Below are 20072 nucleotides of genomic sequence, written 5' to 3'. Positions count from 1 at the left end.
CACAGCCCCATCCCGACCCTCCCGCTGCCCCGGGCTCTGCACAGCCCCCCCTCGACTCATGTGCCCAAGGGCACGACCATGTGTTTTTACACTCCCGTGATTCTGGTGTTTTCGTGCCAGAAATATGTCGGATCCCCGGAAACCCGTGACAGGAAAAGATTCCCAGAGCAGGAAAGGAAATGATTGTTTACGGTGACTTCAAGAAGAAAAGTTACAATGCAGTGCAGCTTTTATTAATGAGACTTTTCAGTCTGCAGTAAATACTTTGGGTTTTGCTTGGAAAGATCCAAATAATTACAGTTACGTAGCTGATAAGCTCATTGTAAATGTGATTTTTTACGGTTCTTTGATGCACAAGCCTATTACTGGAACGTACTTAAAAGTACATTATTTAATTATGTCTTTCGGAAGTTCTTGCTCTTACTTGGAGTATTTTAATCTTGCTATTCAAGTTGTCTGTCCGGACTCATCTGTCAGTTTCTTATGCAAACAAGATGATGCAAAATGTAAACTTTGACATACAAAAGCAGAAGTTACGGTATGAATTACACAACGCTATATGGATACAGTGTATTTCTGAGAGTGAGGGTTTATGGATTAGTTGGGGGTAGGGTCAGCTTTTTCTTGTGTAGCTCTTGCTAAGGCATGTTTCTTCTGGTCTGCAGAAACCTTAACCACCATTTCCAGCAGCTTTGACTGAAAGGATAAACATAAAGTGATGCTGCAATACCAGCAAGTATCTGTGTTCATCCAAGAGGAAATATAAAACTTGTTATATTTAACAGTAATGCTCCTTTACATTCTAGCTGAGAAGATCACCGGGGCAAGTGTGTTTTCCAGGAGGTAAAAGTGAAGCCAGTGATAAAGATGAAATTGATACTGCTCTCCGAGAAGCTAAAGAAGAAGTGGGACTCCAGCCAGAGAAGGTGGAGGTGATCTGTAGGCTGGTGCCTGGAATTGATAAGGTAAGTCAACATAAAATTAGAAAATAGGATGGGTTGTTATATTTTGTGAGGTTGACAGTGACCTTTTCAAACCTCAAGGGAAGAGGGTTTTTTTCTGTGTTTGGTATTTGTCAGACCAGCCTTGAGGCACCAGTTAGTGACACACTGGAGTACCAGAGTGACAGTGCTGCACTGGTGAGAGTTTAGCAGAGAGCCATGAAGACAGTAAGGTGTTAGAGCACATGGATTATGAGGAAACAATGAGAGAGGTGGGTTTGCTCAGTTTGAAAGCCAGCAGGGCTATCTGTTCTCTTCTCCTGGGTGGTTGTAGAGAGGATGATACCAGACTCTTCTTGAGACAGTGGACACCAGCAGCAATGTGGAAGTTTGGATAAGATGCAAGGAAAATACTCTTTACCATGAGGTTAGCCCAAAACCAGAGCAGATGTTCCTGACAGGCTGTGTAACAGGGCTCCAATGTCCTGCTGAAGCCTCACAAGTTTCTCACTCAGTGTCCTGCTGACACCAGGGCTGTGCAGGCAGAAAGGGCCTGCCAGGGGTGATGTGCACTGGGATTCCATAGGAAACTCCATCAGGAGGACTCCCAGAGCTGTCTTTGGAGTGTTGGTCTCTGTTTGTAAATTAACAGGCTGCCAATTTCAATAACAATCTTCAGTGTTGCAGAAGATGCATTTTCCCATAGCACAGAGGGGCTGCTGTTTCTAAAGACTATTTTTGTTCTCCAGGTAACATTTTATTACTGTGTTTTCTGTTTTTCTATCTGTTAGCAATATCCTCTCCCCATTAAAAACCAGAAGAACCGGTTTTGAAATTTTATTGCGAAATGCTTTAGTTAACTTCTTAAATTATAATTTCTATGCAGATGACATTAAAGTCATGTAGCTCAGAGGCTCTGTGTAAAAATGATCAAATTTTCAGTGTTTTCCAGTAAATTGTCTCAGTCAGTAGAAAAGATCGTGTTGGTTTTGGACCTCAAAAATTTTACCTGTCGGAAGCTACTTTGTCTTCTCTGTACAGAATTCCAGGTGATTCTGACTCGGATGGAGTCTCTCCAGCCGTGCATGAAAGAGCACAAATGCTGTTTTGGTGTTACTCCTTTCTACTGAACAATGATCTTTGTTAGTGTGAATAAATAAAGCTAGCAAAATATCTTAACGAATTTTTGTGTGCTCTTGATACAAACTACTATTTCAGTAGATTTTGCCTCCCTATGGGAGAAGGGATTACATTTAAAATTAAAATGTCCATAGATAGGTGGTTTCAAAAAGCGTGTGTTCTATAGCTAGATATGCTTTAATCATATTTCTGTATCTATAGGAACATATTTCTATATTCCAGGAAAATTCCTATATCCTAGGAAAATAGATACAGAAATATGATAAAGCATGGGTGATTTGGAAAATTTAGATTAAAATCAGAATTTGACAAAGCAAATAAGGAAGACCCATGAGAAAGCATGCATGTTTTTTATTTCTGTAGCAGAGTGACAAGCTTTTTTAACTGCAATATGATTATACAGAATGAACTGAATAAACTGAATATTTGTAAAATCATGTTTAACAAATACAAAAAGATAATTTTAAATTGTTAAAACCAAATTACATAGCTTGCCATTAGAGGGACTAAATTGCATTACAATTAAGAATAGTTCATAGGCCTCTTGTACTCATTTTGCAACAGCTGAAATGCTTTTAAAATAAATAACATTTGTACTTGGTACAAACCTAATATGTTTGAGGGTTTTGTTGATAGGGTTTTCTTATTGTTTCTTTTTCTCTCCTTTTAGATGAATCATTTGGTGACACCAGTTGTAGGATTTATAGAGGATGCATTCCAGGCCACTCCTAATCCAGATGAAGTGAGCGAGGTTTTTTTTGTGCCTTTGGAGTACTTCATCAAGCCCTTAAAGTACAAGGCCTTGTCCTATAAAACCTCATCAGGTTCCTTAACTCTGATGCACTGCTTTATATATTATGACCAGGAACATAAAAAGTCATTCAAGATATGGGGACTTACTGCACACTTTGCTGTATTTCTTGCTCTTGTAATTTTTGGAGAGAGACCTACCTTTGAAGTGGATTATGACCTTGACAACTTGATTTCATCCTCCGAGAATTACTTTATTAATTTGTATGCTTCTATATATGAAAGAAAGAAGAGTAATCTGTGACAAACTGGTCTGGCAATCAGTTTATACTGAAGGAGGAAAAAGGGTTTTGTTTATTCCCACTGTACCTGTTATTTGTTTGAAAGTGACACTTGAATTTTTTTCTGAATCGGGAACTTCTTAAAGCTTATTTCTAACTAATGTTTTTCAGTTGACTAGATTAACATAATTTTGAATCTCTTTTAAAGTTGCCAGAAGCACACAGCATTTTTGATGAAACACAGTTCTGGAAGGTCTGTTTCAGTTCCTGCCTCTGTTTTGTGTGATCGGAGATACTTTCTATGGTTTGCCTTCTGTATAATGAGATGATACTATTGTATCTAATTTGTGTCTCCTTGAGTTGGAATATGAAAGCTTTGGGGGGTCTGCCTGTCTTTTTATATGTGGCAAACTACGTATGGACAACACAATGGATACAGTCTGATGTGGTGTCTTTAAGCACTTACAAAATGCACAATAAAAATATTAAAAGTGTTGGCTGCTTTCACAGTCTTGTTTTGTTTTGCTTGGGCTTGTGGAGGGAAGAGGGTGGGATGATATCTTTAATGGATCTTGCTCATTTCATCGTTTCTCGCAAGGAAATTCTGTGGGCTGTGGAAAACTTAGGATAGGGGCAACAGGAATTAACGTTGCTCCTCAGCATCTTGTTAGCATCCCTACTGAGGAGTCATCTCCAGGAAAGACAAGTGGAGGTGAGTATTCACAAGGACAAAAATGCTAATGTATGGTTGGCTCTTCCTTCCCCAGGCACCCTGGCAGTGTCAGACACGTGGTGCTCTTAGTGCTTGTTCCCTCATTGCTGGAGAAGTAGAAGCTTGTTCACAGTGGTCGTGACCTTGCTGGCAAATGGTGAAATTTTTAAAAGTTAAAGTGACTTAGTTTGGATTTGAGATGTTGTTCACAACTCCAAGTGTTACCAGGCCTGGACAGCTGATTTTCCCTGGGTACCAAGGTGAGTTGAAGGCAGGCAGTGTCTCTCAGAATCTCGTGCCCTAGTGCTAGTCTTGAAGTAGAGGAACAAAAACTCTCAGTTGTTCCTGTGGGTGTTTGCACTTGTGCAGTTTCAAACTCTTCATCATATTACTTCTAGCCTCAGTGGTTTCTCTCAGTGCTAATGTGTGCAGGAAAAGTAAGTAATTAAAACAAGAATGTTTTTAATTAAAATAGAGCAAAGCAATTAGACCTTTGATTAGTAAACAAAACAGGTACCAAGAGACATAATTACTTAGCATCCTCCTCTGCTCCCAGGTGACTTTTTTCTTTTCATCTCTCAACCTGATCTGAACAGAAATTGCACAAATTGTACAAATTCAAACCATTGTTTGGCTTTAGTTCTCTATTTAAACATTATTGTGGGGAACTGTCAACACAGCACCAGCAGTTCCAGCTGTTGCTCCTTTTAGAAAATGTAAATTGTGTTGATTTATAAATCAGCCATTTGAACTTGTTGAAAAACAAAACTTACAGAGGTCCAGCCACAAATTCTTGAGTGATTTACAGTTAAACCAGTGGGGCTTCATGCTTCACACTGAGCATCCTATGTAATTTTACTGCTGTTAGTTTGGAAATTTGGGAAGTACTTTCTTAACTCAAAAGACTCATTGTTTGTTTAGGTATCCATCTGGGATTTGAGTGCCAAAAAAACTACTTTAAGCACAAAAGTAATAGAAGGAAATTTCAGTGCTTGCTACCAAAACTATAATTCTGCAAGTCCCACATTTATTAATTGGAAATTGTTACCTTAGGCAATCTTCTGATAAAAATCTTCCACAGTTTTTTGGGGCAGGAACTAGAACACAAATCCCTTCAACCTGGGCAGGGTTCTTTTCTACTGTTCCTGTGTTATATCTGAATATTACTAAAATTTATTTCCACCCACTTTTATTTTGAATGTAGTGATTTTAAAGGGTGCCTGTACTTTGCATTATCGATTGCAAATGCACTGATACCTTAAGTATAGTATGTTAATATAGCTTCTAATCTGAAAAGGTGGTTTGTACATATGTATATTTATTCCTTGAGCTTTTCTTACAAACAAATCACCAAGGTCATTACTCAGTTGAGAAAAGGTATGAAAAATAAATTCCAGATTATATTCTCCAGCTATGGGATAACTGATGTTAGCATGACAGTGAAATGGGTACAAAGGCTTGTATCAGAACAAGAAAATTACTGATATGATATAAAATTATCTAAAAATAAGTGGTGTACAGTTGAATGTGAGTTGTTAGTCATTCTTTTAGTTAATGTGCAGTGATTCAACATTTAACATTTCTATATTTTTCAGTTCTCAAATCAGGCTTTTGGTATTTAACATTTATGTGAACATAAAGCACATATATTGGATAAGTAAACTGGTATTTAACAATTATAGCCATATAAAAATAATAAAAATTACTTAAAAGAGTATTTAGACTAGTTTGCAGCACATTTGCGTGAGGAAAAAACAAAATGTTCCTTTCATCTCTAGCAGTTCAGTGTGTGTTGCTCAGTTAAAATGCAGCTGGAGTTCATACAGGGTTAAGGCATGTATAGATAGATGAGAATGTAAATATTCAAGAAAGCAGATTACTTCTATTCAGCCTGTGCCTAAATCATGTAAATAAAATAGAAAATCTGGAGATGCTTCTGTCTTTCAAGAAAAACCTCATGTCTGTGTTTGCATGTCAATATGAATGTGATGTACCTACAGTGATCCCTTTTTTTAGAAGGTTGCCATAGCAATGCAGCTTTCACAACAGTAAATGTTAAATCATCTCCAGTTTAAAAGAAATAGTTATAGTAAAAAGGGTCATTAGGTAATCCCTCTGTCCCCCTAACCTTACTCTTCCCAAAATGTAATCTAAGAAATAAGGAAGAGAAAAAAAGAATCACACTTTTTCTGATTCCTTGCAGAAGCTCATTCTGCAGTCAGAATGCTCACTTAGTGTATGGGATTATGAGTTTTAACATAGATTTCTTTATGCTTTATGATGTTAACTAAATATACTACATTGAATGGTTGCCTGTTCCTTAGCAGTTCAGATTTAGGGTAGGTTTTTGTTTGTTTTTCAAAATTAAAAGTACACGTGCTAGGAAGGAAAACATCCAAGTAATAATGGAACATTAATGAAGAAGAGTCATCCTGTTTGTCAGAACCTGCTGCAGGGGCAGGATTGTTCTCTGGCTGCAAAGAGAGTCATTACTGTGGGCATATTTACCTCTTCTCATCCTGGGTTCTCTAATCCTTCAGACTGTCCAGTCATGGCTGTTTGTCTGCCTTGATCTCCACTATATTACATTTGGACATATATTGTATTAAAGTTAACAGGCTCACAGGAAGGTTTGCTTTGGAAAGGACCATAAAGCTCACCTCGTTCCACCCCTGCCCTGGGCAGGGACACCTTCCAGTTGGTTGCTCCAAGCCCTGTCCAACCTGGCCTTGGAAGAGACACCCCTGGCATTCAATCTGCAGCTGCTGCAGTGTTTGACCACCAGCACAGCTGCTCTAAAATATTTTTATGCTATGGCTGTTGTGGTGAAGTGCTAGCTTTTCTCTGAACAGGAACTGCTGTTCAGAGAAAAGCTAAATTTGTGTAGATTGTAATGCTCCTCCAGAGCCCCCCATAAGAGCCACATATCCAATTGTTGACATGAATAATTCCAGACAAAGGGTTCTGTATAAGTTCAAAAGATTATGGACATAGTGATGTAAATCTCTGTTGAGATGGATTTTTACATAGATGGATTTGTACATAGAAACAAACACCTGTAGAAAAGGGGTTGACAAACAGAACACCTAAACGGTGTTTATTTATTCTCTATTTGGATAAAATTAATGAAACCATTTTATTTTTCTCATCATTTAATTGCTGCAGATCTGTAGTTGCAAAAATCACAGCAATTTCATTGACCTTACCATAGCTGTTCCAAAGTACATCCTCTGAGGCCTTAGTTTATACTGCATACCTAATTTAACTGATAACACATATTATCTCAGTTACATTTTATCTTGTATCTTTCAATTATTTCTTAGAATTTGTGTAACAGGTGCTATTAATAGTTCTACTTAATAAATCAGAAGCCTTTTAAAGAAGCCTTTGTTTAGAATATATTGTTAGTTGTTCTTAAAATACTGAGTGTAATTTTAAATCCAAGAGCAACATCTTTTTAGATCATCTACAGTACTGATTCACAGATATTTATGGGAAGCAAAATGAATAAAATGGGATTGCTATAGTTCATTGCCAGGTTTCTTTGCTAAAAATGGAGCCCTACAGAATTCATTAGTTGTGGATTTCAACTATTAACTGTTAACTACAAAAGCACTGATGAATTAATAACAGATGTAAATGAAGGCCCGCTGCTATTTGAAAAACTGGGAATACCGTTGAAAGAAAGGAAGTTGATCTTATACACCTGGCATCAAGTTGTTCCTTACTTTAGGAAAAGGAAAAAGGTGTGTGCAGTGGATGGAGCACGTTCTCTACAGCCATCAGGCTGAAAGGGCTAAAAGGCAGCTGCTCTGATTGAGGCCTCTGGATCTGAGAGCCTATCAGCCTGGGAGGAGCTCTAGAAGGCTGCAAGGAAAAGGTACCACCTGGTTAGAGCTACCTTAGAGTGGGTGTTGTGCTCTGTGGGGCAGGAGAGAGAGGGTTATCCAGAAGGAGGATGTACAGCTGTGCAGAACAGGACTGTAGCTGTAGATCTCCTCAGCATCACATCACTGACCACAAGCAAGGAAAGGAAAAAACATCTTTGGTCTGAGACCTGTCTTCCAGATACATTCCTGTTATTTAAAACTGTAACACTGATTCTAATGCATAGAATTTGCTGTGGTATTTACCCAACTTTGACTGAAGATAGCTGATTACCACACTGATCTATGTACTACATAAAGCCTTGCTCTGAATTTAAGAACATCAGTCAAAATAAATGCACCAGTAAGACTTTATGGAGTAGCACTGTTAGATTCTTGCCCAGCTATCACATCTGAGGGCTAGTATCTAATCTTGCAAACAGGCCACACTTAGATAAGTGTCTTGGGTCCTGTCTGTGAGTAAGAAAGTTCTTTTGACATCCTCCAAGTTGTCTTGTACATCTGAGCTGGTTATTCAGAGACATCCAAGCTGAAAAGTTTTAGGTGAGCCTTTTTACCATTTTATGTTGTGAGTGTAACATGAAGAAAAAGAAGTAAATTTAGAATTTAAAGAGACAAGCGGAGAAGGATGGAAGAGGGGGGAAAAAAGTTTAGTTGCTTGAACTATTGATCCCATTTATTAATACCTGCATTTGTGTCCAGAGGCCCTACTTAATACACAAGCGCCCTTTCTCCCAAAAGAATAGGAAGACTTTCTGCTCTTGAAAGTTGCTCATTAAGAAATACTCATATCAGAAAGTGTCTGGCATCAGAAGAGTTCCTCAGCTCCATCCACAGAGGCAGGCATGCAGCTGTGTGTGTTCTGTTGGCCGTTTTGCATTTGGCGACTGCGCAACCTGCAGCCTGATTTCTGGAAATGTTCAATATTTAATTTACTTATTAAACATTAAGGCTTATTAAGCAGGAGAGACAGATGGTTCACAGCGTTGTGTGGTGGGCAGTCATATGGCTCCTGCAGACGTATTGTGGAGCTCGGGATATAAAGAAATTTCAGTTTCATTTAGGTGCTGTGAGTCAGATCTGCAGCTGCTGGAAATTAGTTCCAGAGATACTGATGATTCGTCTGCTGTGTGGAGTTATCCATTAGAAAAGCAGGCATGGGGAATTCTGGCTTTATTCTGAACAAAAATGTGTTTTATTCAAAAGCTTGGAGAAGTTCTCGTTGCACGCAGTGAGACCGATGAGATAAACAGGACCAGAGCTCTGCCTGAATCCTGAATTGGCAATCCAGGTGTTCTCCCAGCTCCTGTCAGCATAAGTCCCATTACACTTGCCCAGATTTCAGTGCCTTTTAGCCATCACGGGCTCCTGGGCTACCTTGCAAAGGCAGACCAAGCAGAGGAACTCCCAATTCCTTTCCACCAGCCTGGGCAACAAACCCAAAACTTCTCACAATTTCTAGTAACATTTCTGAAATTCTTCAGAATAATCATCAGTCTTTTATTTCCACTCTGTATAATTAAACCTTCTGTGGACTGAATTTCTTCAATTTACCACTTTCTATTGAATTTCAGGTATATGTGCCTGAGAAAACAGACTCTGGATCCTTAGGCTTCATGTTTTCACAGTAGTACAATGGGATGATGCACCTCAAAAATAGTTATAACATCTGTCTATTCTCCTAAATTGAGGATTATATTTTAAATCAATGCTGATTTAGTTCATCCATCATTTTCTGCTTAAATCTGACAGCCCAGGAATGTGATAGTGAGATGTTATCCTTTGAGAATACACTATTTAAGCTTTATGTGGGGTTTTGGGGAGGATTGTTGCTGGGGTTTAAATGTATAGAGGGTGTAAATATATAGGGGGTAAAAGATGGAACACAAAAAATAGATGCTGCCAAAGATTAAGAAAGGCCATTGATGCTCAGGGATTGCAGGTGGATGTTATCTGGGTTTTATATTGCATTTAGGGCCTCAACCTGCAGTAACCTCAACAGCTTTCTAATAAGGAACCCTTGGGGTTTATCTATTCTGTTCCTTCAGGCTTTGTGTTTTGAGGGAGATATTAGAACAGTTACTCCTTTATGGAGAAACGTTACATTCCTTTTGTAGTAAAGGCAATTAAAACTTAGTTGTGACCTAAGCATTGACTCAGATATGTCAGTTACTCCAGAGCTTTCTGGTGGCTAAAGCTATATATGAGTAACTTAAGTTGCTATGGTACATATTTCTAAAAGACCATGCATTGCCAAAACCTGCTGATCTAAAGACGACCTCGGGCTGGCTGTGCTGTTTGATTGTCCTAGTTCTTTGTGTACAAACGGATTTTATGGGCAAGCAGGTAGTTTACTGTGTATTTACCCCCAAACTGTCCTTTTTTTGCCTTTAATTAGAGCAGAGCTAGAAGACAATTCCTGAAAGGCGAACCTATTCAGCCAACATCAAGGGGAGGCTGGGGAGGAGTGGGAGGAAAAGGAAGATGACAATGAGTTGACCCAGATTTCTGCACTGTCAGAAGCAGCTACACTCCTGTCAGATTCCAGCTGGGAGTGAGCAGTACTGGGTGGTACCTCATTTCCCCTGGTTGGGAGGGGAGGAGGGACAGATTCCCTGGCACATATGGTCTGTGTGGAGGTACAGATGATGCAGAGGACATGAGCTGCTGCTGCAAACAGGTACGTTTATTTACTTAATTGAGTTGTCGTGGCAACTGCTTCATCTGAACTGCTACAGTGTATAGGTTGTCCTTGGCACCTGATGACTCTGCACAAACCATTACACTTTACACCAAAAAAAGTCCAACTCTTGTTTAGTCTACCTAGAACCAGTATTAAAGTATAGTTTTAATGGAGGGGAGGCAAGACTTACCTGTTAATACTGAGTCACCACTGCTAAATTACTGAGTTCTGCTTAAGGCTGGAGGAAGAGAGCATGCAAAAATGGGTGTTTGTGGGGATGCTTCTCTTGTTAAAATCAGAAGCAAAGTGGCACGAGTTAGGGCAGTGATTTTCACTTTAGACTACCCTTGTCTTTGGGAGTGCACCTTACTGAGGCTCCTCCTCCCCTGGAGTCTGAAATCCCACTGATTGATGGGAAAGTGTCCAGAAGGGAGAGGAAGAGCTGCAGCAGCAGCATCAGGCCCATCCCTGGCTGAATGTACCTTTGTGACTGCAGAGAGCAGGAAGTATTTAACAACAGGAATCCCATATTGAATTATTTGTCCACAACTTGGCACATAAGGTGACACATTGTATGCAAGAGGGTCTTTGGTACCGCCTGGGAAATGAAAAACTCTGGGAAAGAGATCACTGGGTTAAAAAGTACTGAAAGTGTTCCTGTAAGTTCTTGTTGCATAGATGTTTATTTCCCACAGTTGACACTGGGGTGTTTTAAGCCCTGGCAGCTCCCTGGTGTGTCAGTGTGGCCACATCAGGGGCTGGGCCAGCCCAGCTGAAGAGGCAACACCTTGCAAGGGTCTGTGGGAATGGGCAAGAGGGAAGTGAGAATGCCTGAAACTGCTGGAAACTTTGTGAGTTGCAGCTTGATTTATAGTTAGTTAGTTCCTGACAGCTAATCTTCCTGTGGAATGATAATGTGCTCTTTTCCTACCCTGCTCTGTGGTCTGGTTGAAAAAGAGATTCACCTCACAGATTAGGTGATCTGTGGATGTGCAAAATCCATTACTGCAGCTCAGATGATAGGAAGTAACTCAGCAAGGCATGATATCAATCACAGGCCTAAATCAGTAAGAGGAGAACTGGAAGTTGTGACTCAGGGGTTGTTTTAAGCTCTGTCACCAATCAGCAGCATAGCCATGTTGTGTAGGTTGTGATTCAGGCATCAGGAACACATTGCCTGGGGTATTACAGGATCTACTGCACGAGCACTTCTTGCTTAGATGGCACAATTCAACAGAGAGAGCGATGATAAAGGGGAGTTATTGTCAGGGATGTATCATAAGCGTATCTTGTAATCCTGTCAAGGAGCACATGTGTTCAGGATAAGGATATGCTGCCAGTAGGCTGCACTAACCCTCTCAGAATGGCTTTTTCCTGATGAAGGAATCTCCTGTTCTCCATTCTGGCAAAGAAACCCAGCTCCTGGCTGAGGTGCTTGAGCACACCTATCAGAGCCTGGCAGGAACCTGTTCTTGCACTGCAGCACTGTAGGATGGGGATAATGTGCTGTCACTGTTTTCGACACTGATGTGTCTTTGTCACAGTTTTCCAATTAAAGGCCTCCATTTTCTCTTGTTTCAATGGTTAAAATGACCTCCTGCCTTTTAACTGCAGTTGTTCTATTTCTGATGCTGCTCACCAGCAGAGTGGGCTGTGATCACTGTAACTGTCCCTCAGAATCTTTGCTAAAATTGTTGGCAGTTTCCTCTAAAATTCAGCAAGACTTGGCTCTGTATTTTTATCTGAGGAGGGCTTTGGTGACAGTTCACGGCTGTCTGGTCATGCAGGAAGTTTGCTGATAGGTTGTGCTGTTCAGTTGTTTCTGCAGAGCTTTTGAAATCTCCTGCAGAGCTCAGTCTCAGTAGCCCTGGAGCTGGGGCATCACTGAAGGAAGTATTGCTCTGTGTGCCTGATGGATCACAGTACCTCAGACCACTGAACACTCATCCTGCTATTTCAAAGAATTCCTGCCTGTCTTGAAGGAATGTTCTATCTGGATAGGGCATACACTTTCAGAAGTAACCCACAAACCTTTCTGGAGGGCTTCACACAGATTTCTCTTTTGATGTACCTGCTTCCCATGAGCTGATACCAGATTCTTTAGCTTAGGTGTGTCTGTGGGGCACTGCCTTCTCCCTTCATTTCTTCATGTTCCTACCCACACTTCTCTCTCAAAATACAGGAAGCTCAACACCCCTGCCACCACCTTGTTAAAATAAGAGAAATACCCTGCAAGGTTAACTTCCTGGAGCACTGTTCATCTTTTCTGAACCTAGCTAATAATTGCTCCTCTTTTAACTTGATTAACCCAACAATAGCTTTATCTTTTCTAAACTGGAGAAATTAAACCCTTCAGTTAAAAACTTGAAAGTAGGGCAAGCCTTTTTCCATCTTGCTACAAGGGAGGTGACTTCAAGGTGACAAAAGGTCCAGCCCCTTATTACAAAAATTCCTTTTTGGACTGCACATGCCTGTCAATCCCTCTGATTTCAAGGTCTCTGAGGAAACTTGGGTGACATTCAGCAGAAATAATTCTGATGCTGCAGCTTAACCAAGATAGTATTGGTATTTGGATCTGATCTGGTAACACAATCCCCCTTCTCCACCTGAGATTCCAGATACTAGTCAGCATCTCCACATTTAAAGAGAGATGCTGGCTGGTTACCTACCATGAAAGGACATTGCTTAGCTCATGGTTAAAACATCAAGCAGAAAAGTTTCTGTATATTTTTCTTATGTTAAAAAAAAGGAGCTTTTCTATTTTTATAGTGCAAAATACCCATTTCCCTAGAAACCTCAATTTCCTTTGTCCTGACTTCACTTCCCGACTTTTAGTTTTGACTGTAGATATAAACTGCATTTTGAATTATTTCTTTAAAGAGTAAGGCAAACGCCAGCACTTGTGTAGTCCACCTTGTACTGTGATTTTACAAAGAGACTCTTGGCTGCATTCCAAACTCTTGCCTAAAATGGTTTCAAATTTTACTTTAAATCATCTGATGTATCAACCAGCTAGGCTTTAGATATGAAATTATCTCAAAGTGAGGGGAAATCAAACTGCATGCTCAGGAAGTATTTGTGGCCCTTCCATTTTACCCTGAAAGAAAAAGATTTATCCAGAGTGCCCAAATTTTCTTGCAGGTTTTCTTAGGCTGGACAAAAAATCGAGAAAATTATGGTTTACATTGATATCTAATTGTGTTAGGTCAGACAGGGAGATAGTGGCTATGGTCTAAAACTTCCACATAGAAGATCATTTCATTAGGACTTTGAAGCCCTTTAACAATGGCTACTGTGGCCAAGTGGCCACTGTGGCCATTCATGTTTTAATACCTTATCTGAATACTTGTTCCTGATAGTTCACAGGCATTCTAATCCATCTGCAGAATTTCTAGAGGGAGAAGAATTGAATGCTTCCCTTATGCAACACGATGTGTTGCCTACCTTGAGTCTACAACCACATCCTACCCTGCTACTAAGATGTCCCTCAAAGCACAAACTTTGCCTCAGTGAAAGAAGTGTGAGGATGCTCTATGGGCTCTCATCTCCTGACCCTCCCTCCCGCCCCAAATTTCCAAATGCACTTACAAATCATGGAATCTATTGGACCAGATCTGATTTCTCAAAAGACTGGAGCACTGAAGAATCATTTGTCTTGGTTGCACCTAGGAAGGTTTGCTGTGTGGTGTTTACCTTGACGTTGTCTCCAGAAATCATCTTTATATGACATTTAGCTGATTATTATTGAAAAGCACACTGGAAATTACACCAGGACTTCTTCAAAGCCCCTAAGTGATGCCCAGCTGTTAGAAAGAGAAACTAGTTGTTGGTAGAACTGCCTTGTTAAGGTTTAGGTCTTGACATGCTTCAACGATCTCAGACCCGGGGGAGGTTAACAAAGCTTGGGAAGAAGGATGTGCTACTGATAATGGGCACAGAGAATGCAGAATTTATGGGCCACAAGGACACTTGGCAGGACTCCCAAGATAAGGAAGAAACTAACAAAGCCAGCTCAGCAACTGTGCTGAAATCAGCCCTGATGGGGCAGAGGGTAATTCCAGTACCTTTAAGGTAGGAGATTGCAGGGGGAGAAAGACTGAGCATGTGAACTGATTAGCATGAGAAGCCAGAAAATCATTTAACCAACAGAATGCTAATTAATAGGAGAAATAGGTAACTTGTAGCCAATGAATACTGATGCCCTTGTTTGCTAAAATGTATAAATGGTGTAAATTTTTGATGATCGCAGAGCCAGCCTTTTGTGGGTTATGGCCCAGCTGCCCAGTTTGCACAAACTAGAATGAAAAATAGAAATACCTCACCTTGGTGTGTGAACTGGCACTGTGCACCAGGCAGTGAGCCCACGCTGGGACGGGATAAAAAACAGAATGGCACAGTCAGTCCTCCTGTGTCAGCAAATGGTTCCATTTCAGACTACAATTCTTTTTTTTATGTTATCTTTCAGTACGGTGCAATACACCTACAGATGCAATAAATAAATTACTGAGTCATAGACTCATAGAACTACAAAACTGTTTGGGTTGTAAGGGACTTTAAAGCTCATCTCGTTCCACCCCCTGCCATGGGTAGGGACACCTTCCACGAGCCCAGGTTGCTCCAAGCCCTGTCCAACCTGGCCTTGGACACTTCCAGGGATGGGGCAGCCACAGCTTCTCTGGGCAACCTGTGCCAGGGCCTCACCACCCTCACAGGGAGGAATTTCTTCCTAATATCCAATCTAAATTTGCCCTCTCTCAGTGTGAAACCATTCCCCCTTGTCCTGTCACTCCAGGCCCTTGTAAATAGTCCCTCTCCATCTTTCTTGCGGGCTCCCTTCAGGTACTGGAAGGCTGCAATTAGGGCACCCCAAAGCTTCTCTTCTTCAGGCAGAACAATCCCAATTCTCTCAGCCTTTTCATTATAAATATTTGGTACAGTGCCATTATCAACAGTAAAAGCTTACCCAAAGTATTCACTAGTATGCTTAACTATAAAATAAGGAATTACTTCTCTAGGTGAAAAAGGCATTAAGATTTTTGAGTCCTGTTTCCTTATTTATCAGTTTCCCTATTAAAATGACTGTAAAAAGAAGACAGCTGTCTTTTTGCTTGTGTTGTGGATCACCTCTGACAGGCAGGTAAGCCCCTCACAGTTGCTCCCTCTCTCCCCTGCAGTGGGGTGGGGCAGAGAACTGGAAGGGCAAAACTGAGAAAACTCGTGAGTTCAGATAAAGACAGATTAGTAAGTGAAGCAGAGCTTCACAACATGCAAGCAAAGGAAAATAAGGAATTTATTCCCTGCTTTCCAGGCAGGCAGATGTTCAGTCATTTCCAGGAGAGTAGGGCCACAGCCAAAACTCCAAATGTCCCCCTCCCTCCTTCTTTCCCCCAGCCTTTATTGCTCAGCAAGATGCCATATGGTACAGGACACCCCTTCCATCAGCTGGGGTGAGCTGTCCCAGCTGTGTCCCCTCCCAGCTCCCCGTGCACCCCCAGCCATTATCACCCCACCCTGGTGGGGTGGCGTGAGAAGCAGAAAAGGCCTTGGCACTGTGTAAGCACTGCTCAGCAATAACAAAAACACTGCTGTGTTATCAGCACTGTTGGGGTCATAAATCCAAAACATGGCATCATATGAGCTGCTATGAAGAAAGATAACTCCATCCCAGCAATACAGAATACGGGCTCTAAACCTTGCCTGCAAACTCATATGCATTTATTCAGTGAAAATCCCTCTTTCTGCCAGCCAAGTGAGAGCTAACCTAGAAGCTTTATAATGAACAGTTCCATTAGCATCTTAAGAGCAAACCAGTCTCCAGAAAGGCTGGTGCTTATGTTTGTTGTTATGGGTAATATTTTTTTCCTCTGGAGGGAGAGTAGAAGAGAATACAGGGAGAGTAGAAGAGAATACAGCAGCATGCTCAGCTGGTTTATTAAAATCAATGAGTTAGAAAGCAGTAAGTAGCTGTGGAACTGAGGAAAAGAGAATGTTAATAGACCGTGATAAAACACTCCATAGAAAACACAATTATGCTAAAGAATATCTGCAAAAGGCCCATCACAGAGGGCACAACCAGAGCAGCACAGAAAGCTGCATCAAGAGCTTGTGAGGGAAGAGGAGAGTGCTTTGTATTGTAAATCCTGTGGAAATTCTGTGCAGTGATAGAGCTCTCATAAGAGCTGTCAATTAGTACAATGCCTTCAAGTTTAAATTCAAGCTAGAAGCATCCCTGCTCCCAGAGCAGCAACCTTTCTGTCACATGCTCTTAGACTGTAACTACAGAAACAGGCAAAGCAGACCTCAGCTTGGTAAACATAAAAGCTCACTTTTGTTTCCTTCCAAGAGCTACCTGTATTACACATGTAAATACTTAACAAGAAAAAAAAAACAAGAGCCACAAAAAGGCAAAATAGCTTGGTAATTTGTAGAAAGTAACTTTGATCAGAAATACAGTGTGTTATTATATGTGATCGGTCTGGAAGGTGACATTCACAGAGCAATGCTCCTGCTGATATTGTGCATGGTACTGTAACAGTGGATAACAACTGGACATAAACAGTCTGATAACTGGATATGCTTTTCCAAACTTATTCTCAGTATTCATTGAATTCTCATTCTTCTGCACACTTCAGCTCTGCTGTAAAGTTCAGAGATATTTTTTCACACGCTTTTAACAAGTTACTCCAGATCCATAATTACTGAGACCAAACTGAGTCAAAATGCCAAGGGGGATTACTCCTTCTCAGTGCTCAAAGTCACACAGAGTGAATAAGCACATAAAACCTGTGTATCCCCAGACACAGACCAGTCCAGTTACTGACCACAGGACCTACAACAGGAGATTTAACACATGCAGAAATATTTTACTTTTGCTGTGAATTACCTAAAAGAATAACATATGAATAATGTCTTGAACCTGTTGGAATTCAGGGATGGCATTGCAGTATCCTAAAAAAAGTCTAAGGTTACCTAGCACTTGTGAGAAGGTAACTGTGTGTACTACTAGTTATTATTGATACGAGGTAAACATGGTTCAACTCAGCTTTACAACGTGGGAAACAAGTCATGGAGAGTTGAAATGATGGAGTGGGACAGTGTAGCCAGTCTGCTTGTTGTGAGTGACACTTTTAAGCAATGACAATGTACTTATATCCTGTAACTTTGCTCCTTGTGATTTACTATCCACCTCTGCAATTTTTTTCTGACCTTTTTTTTCCCCACATTTCCCAGCTGAGCGCCGAAAGGAAACACAGAACTTCAATTTTACTACCAAAATAATATAATAATATTTTTTTCAGAGTAAAAAATACTCAGAGCTTTCAGAAAACACAACAGAAGTGCTGGAATGCATAACCAGGAGGAGAAGATACCAAACAGTATTTTTTCATTATACCACATCAGCCAAACAAATGGATACTATAGCTCGAGGAACAAATATAGAACTGAAGCTTTGTTAAAAGGGCTTATTTTAGTCTGCATGTGACAACTATCATCACCATCATGTAAAGATTCCACAATCCATTTAAATTTTCCTAAATTGTATTATTTCTTGATCACCTATGATTTATTTAATTTCTGTTTTACCCATCACTGAGCACAATCTCTGTACAAGACAATTGGTAAAGCAATGAAGGACTATGATAACTGAGCAGTGAACAGGATAAATCATATTGGTATATATTGGCCTTGCCAAATCCTGTGTGAATGCTTTCAGTTCTTTTCCTCTTTAATTTAAAATGCAACACATTTTCATCAGTTTTGATGATTCTGAGGAGCTTTAAACTGTGACTATCTGCTGAAGGGAACTGTACCGTTGTTTTTAGTGACTATAAACAGAGAATTGCTTCATTGCTGCTATGATTCATACACAGCTTCACCAGTAAGAGAAAGCCCCTGGCTAAAATAAAATAAAACAATTATATTAATGGGAATTAACCTTAGGAAATTAAGGTCTCTTGTTTTTAAAAGCCCAAACAAATAAATCTAGCATCCTATACTCTTAGAGATTCCTTTGGAAATGTCTGTCATTGTTAATACATTCTACACCTGGATGTAGATGAGAAAAGTCACTAAAATTTTTTTCCTATTGATAAGAGATGTTGTGAACTACAGGGTGTAACAACAGCTGAAGTAGGTATTCTGAACATGCAAAACATAAGATGCATCTACTGTCAAGCAATATGAATGTTTTATAGCACACAAAGCTGTACCAGGAAGATGTTGAATAAGATTGAAAAGTTACAGGAGTCCTGAGGATTTGTTTTCTGCACTAGACAGAATTTTGTAACAGCAAACTGTAAAGAAAACAATGTTTTGGAACTCAATGTATTAAAAGCTGTCTTGATTATGCATTAAGGCAGCCAGAACATATATCAATATGATTTTACTAATTTAATTTATAACTGTTGGGAAAAAAAATACATAATTTAACTTCAAAAAATGTTTTTCATACTTTATTCTCTAAGACAAAATGTGATTTATGCCTCAGAGAAAATTACTGAGGTAAAACTGCAGTATTATGCACGCTAACTGAGGATTTGTTTTTGCCACTTATGTGTTACTTCCTTTGAGCAAAGTGATTAGCCATTATTCAGGGTCTTACTTGTTGTTCCTGCTAAGAAGAGAAACTGATACAATGACATCAAGTCCTTCTTGAACACAAACCTCATTGTTCTTCAAAAAAAAGTGATATAAAGTACATAATGAGTAGTGTGGAATAGTTCTTTTAGGAGTGGCGTAGGATAGTTCTAGTGCAGGATAGTTCTTTTCCACAAAGGTCTAAGGGTTGTTTGGTTTGGTTTGGTTTCATCTCCACACAGCATCAAACCTTGCATTTACTTCATCTATGTTTTTGATCGACCTTCCACACAGTCTGTATTTCCAGTAGCAAATTCAATTTCTTCTGGTAACTTATTCCAAAACTATGGTGATACTACAGTTAGATTTCTCCTAAATGCCAGCTCCCCTCCATGAAATTCAGGTCTGAACCCTCAATTTGTCCCTGATATAGTCATATATAGGGGGATATATAGATATAAAATATATATATAATCTATGTTCTTTTGCAGAACAAATGATTATGTTCTGAAAATAAAGGATCTGAATGAGGAGGAGATGTTGACTGCAACTGCCAGGATTTATGCAGGATTTATTTCCATTCCCCTCCTTTTCTGCACAGCATTTTGAAAATCACTATTGCAAGGAACAGATATCACCAACTTGGCCAGCAGAAGAAGATGGTGACAAAAGAACTCTTGATTCCCTTCTGTTTAGGTTCTCACAGCATGTCCATTACTATTACATTATTTGTCTATACCCGTCAAATTGAGCCCTGTGTTTTCACTTTTACAGGTCTAAGTCAGTGGCCACTGAAGTCAGTGGAAAGCCACCACTGGAATGCTTTTACTGAAGTCTTAAGTGATAGGAACGGCCATCCCACAGCCTATTCCTAAAGTGGTTAAATTTACAGTCAACTGTGAGAATAAATCCTGCTTTTATATCTCAGTGTAATCTTCTGTACTGCATCATCTAATATTCTTAAAGGAGTGGTTACGAATTAAATCAAAATAATGGAGTCGGGATTATGGAAAAATATCTGCTACATGTTACTTCAGTTGCCACAACTGACCTGTGCAAGTGCTGGTTCTGCCATACATTGTGTTTCCACGACACAACCAT

The 20072-nt window shown here is 39.9% G+C and overlaps 2 protein-coding genes across 4 annotated transcripts in view; both read left to right on the top strand.

Moving 5' to 3' along the window:
• Positions 1-108: 108 nt before the first annotated feature.
• Positions 109-3608, top strand: NUDT7 (nudix hydrolase 7). Of its 3 annotated transcripts, none has more exons than XM_029965475.1 (3): positions 109-299; positions 807-965; positions 2752-3608. In XM_029965475.1, exon 3 carries the CDS (start codon positions 2752-2754, stop codon positions 3133-3135), a length of 384 nt encoding a protein of 127 aa, XP_029821335.1. In that variant the 5' UTR covers positions 109-299; positions 807-965; the 3' UTR covers positions 3136-3608. The 3 variants fall into 3 exon arrangements, with proteins under 3 accessions (XP_029821335.1, XP_029821336.1, XP_029821337.1); XM_029965476.1 differs by lacking the exon at positions 109-299 and adding an exon at positions 348-538; XM_029965477.1 differs by lacking the exons at positions 109-299; positions 807-965 and adding an exon at positions 980-1690.
• Positions 3609-10312: 6704 nt separating this feature from the next.
• The window catches only part of VAT1L (vesicle amine transport 1 like), a 67660-nt gene continuing 57900 nt past the window's right edge, over positions 10313-20072 (top strand). Inside the window, exon 1 of the mRNA XM_029965597.1 lies at positions 10313-10391. The gene's annotated coding sequence lies outside the window, so the exon portion shown is untranslated. The remainder of the gene's footprint in view (positions 10392-20072) is intronic.

Source organism: Manacus vitellinus, unplaced genomic scaffold (assembly GCF_001715985.3).
Source record: "Manacus vitellinus isolate BGI_N305 unplaced genomic scaffold, ASM171598v3 scaffold_10_pilon, whole genome shotgun sequence".
Taxonomy (NCBI): domain Eukaryota; kingdom Metazoa; phylum Chordata; class Aves; order Passeriformes; family Pipridae; genus Manacus; species Manacus vitellinus.
The sequence above is the reverse complement of the archived record's forward strand: the minus strand, read 5'-3'. Positions and strand labels throughout refer to the sequence as shown.

Coding starts and splice junctions, on each gene's coding strand:
- NUDT7 (XM_029965475.1), top strand. CDS start 2,752: ATGAATCATTTGGTGACACCAGTTGTAGGATTTATAGAGGATGCATTC.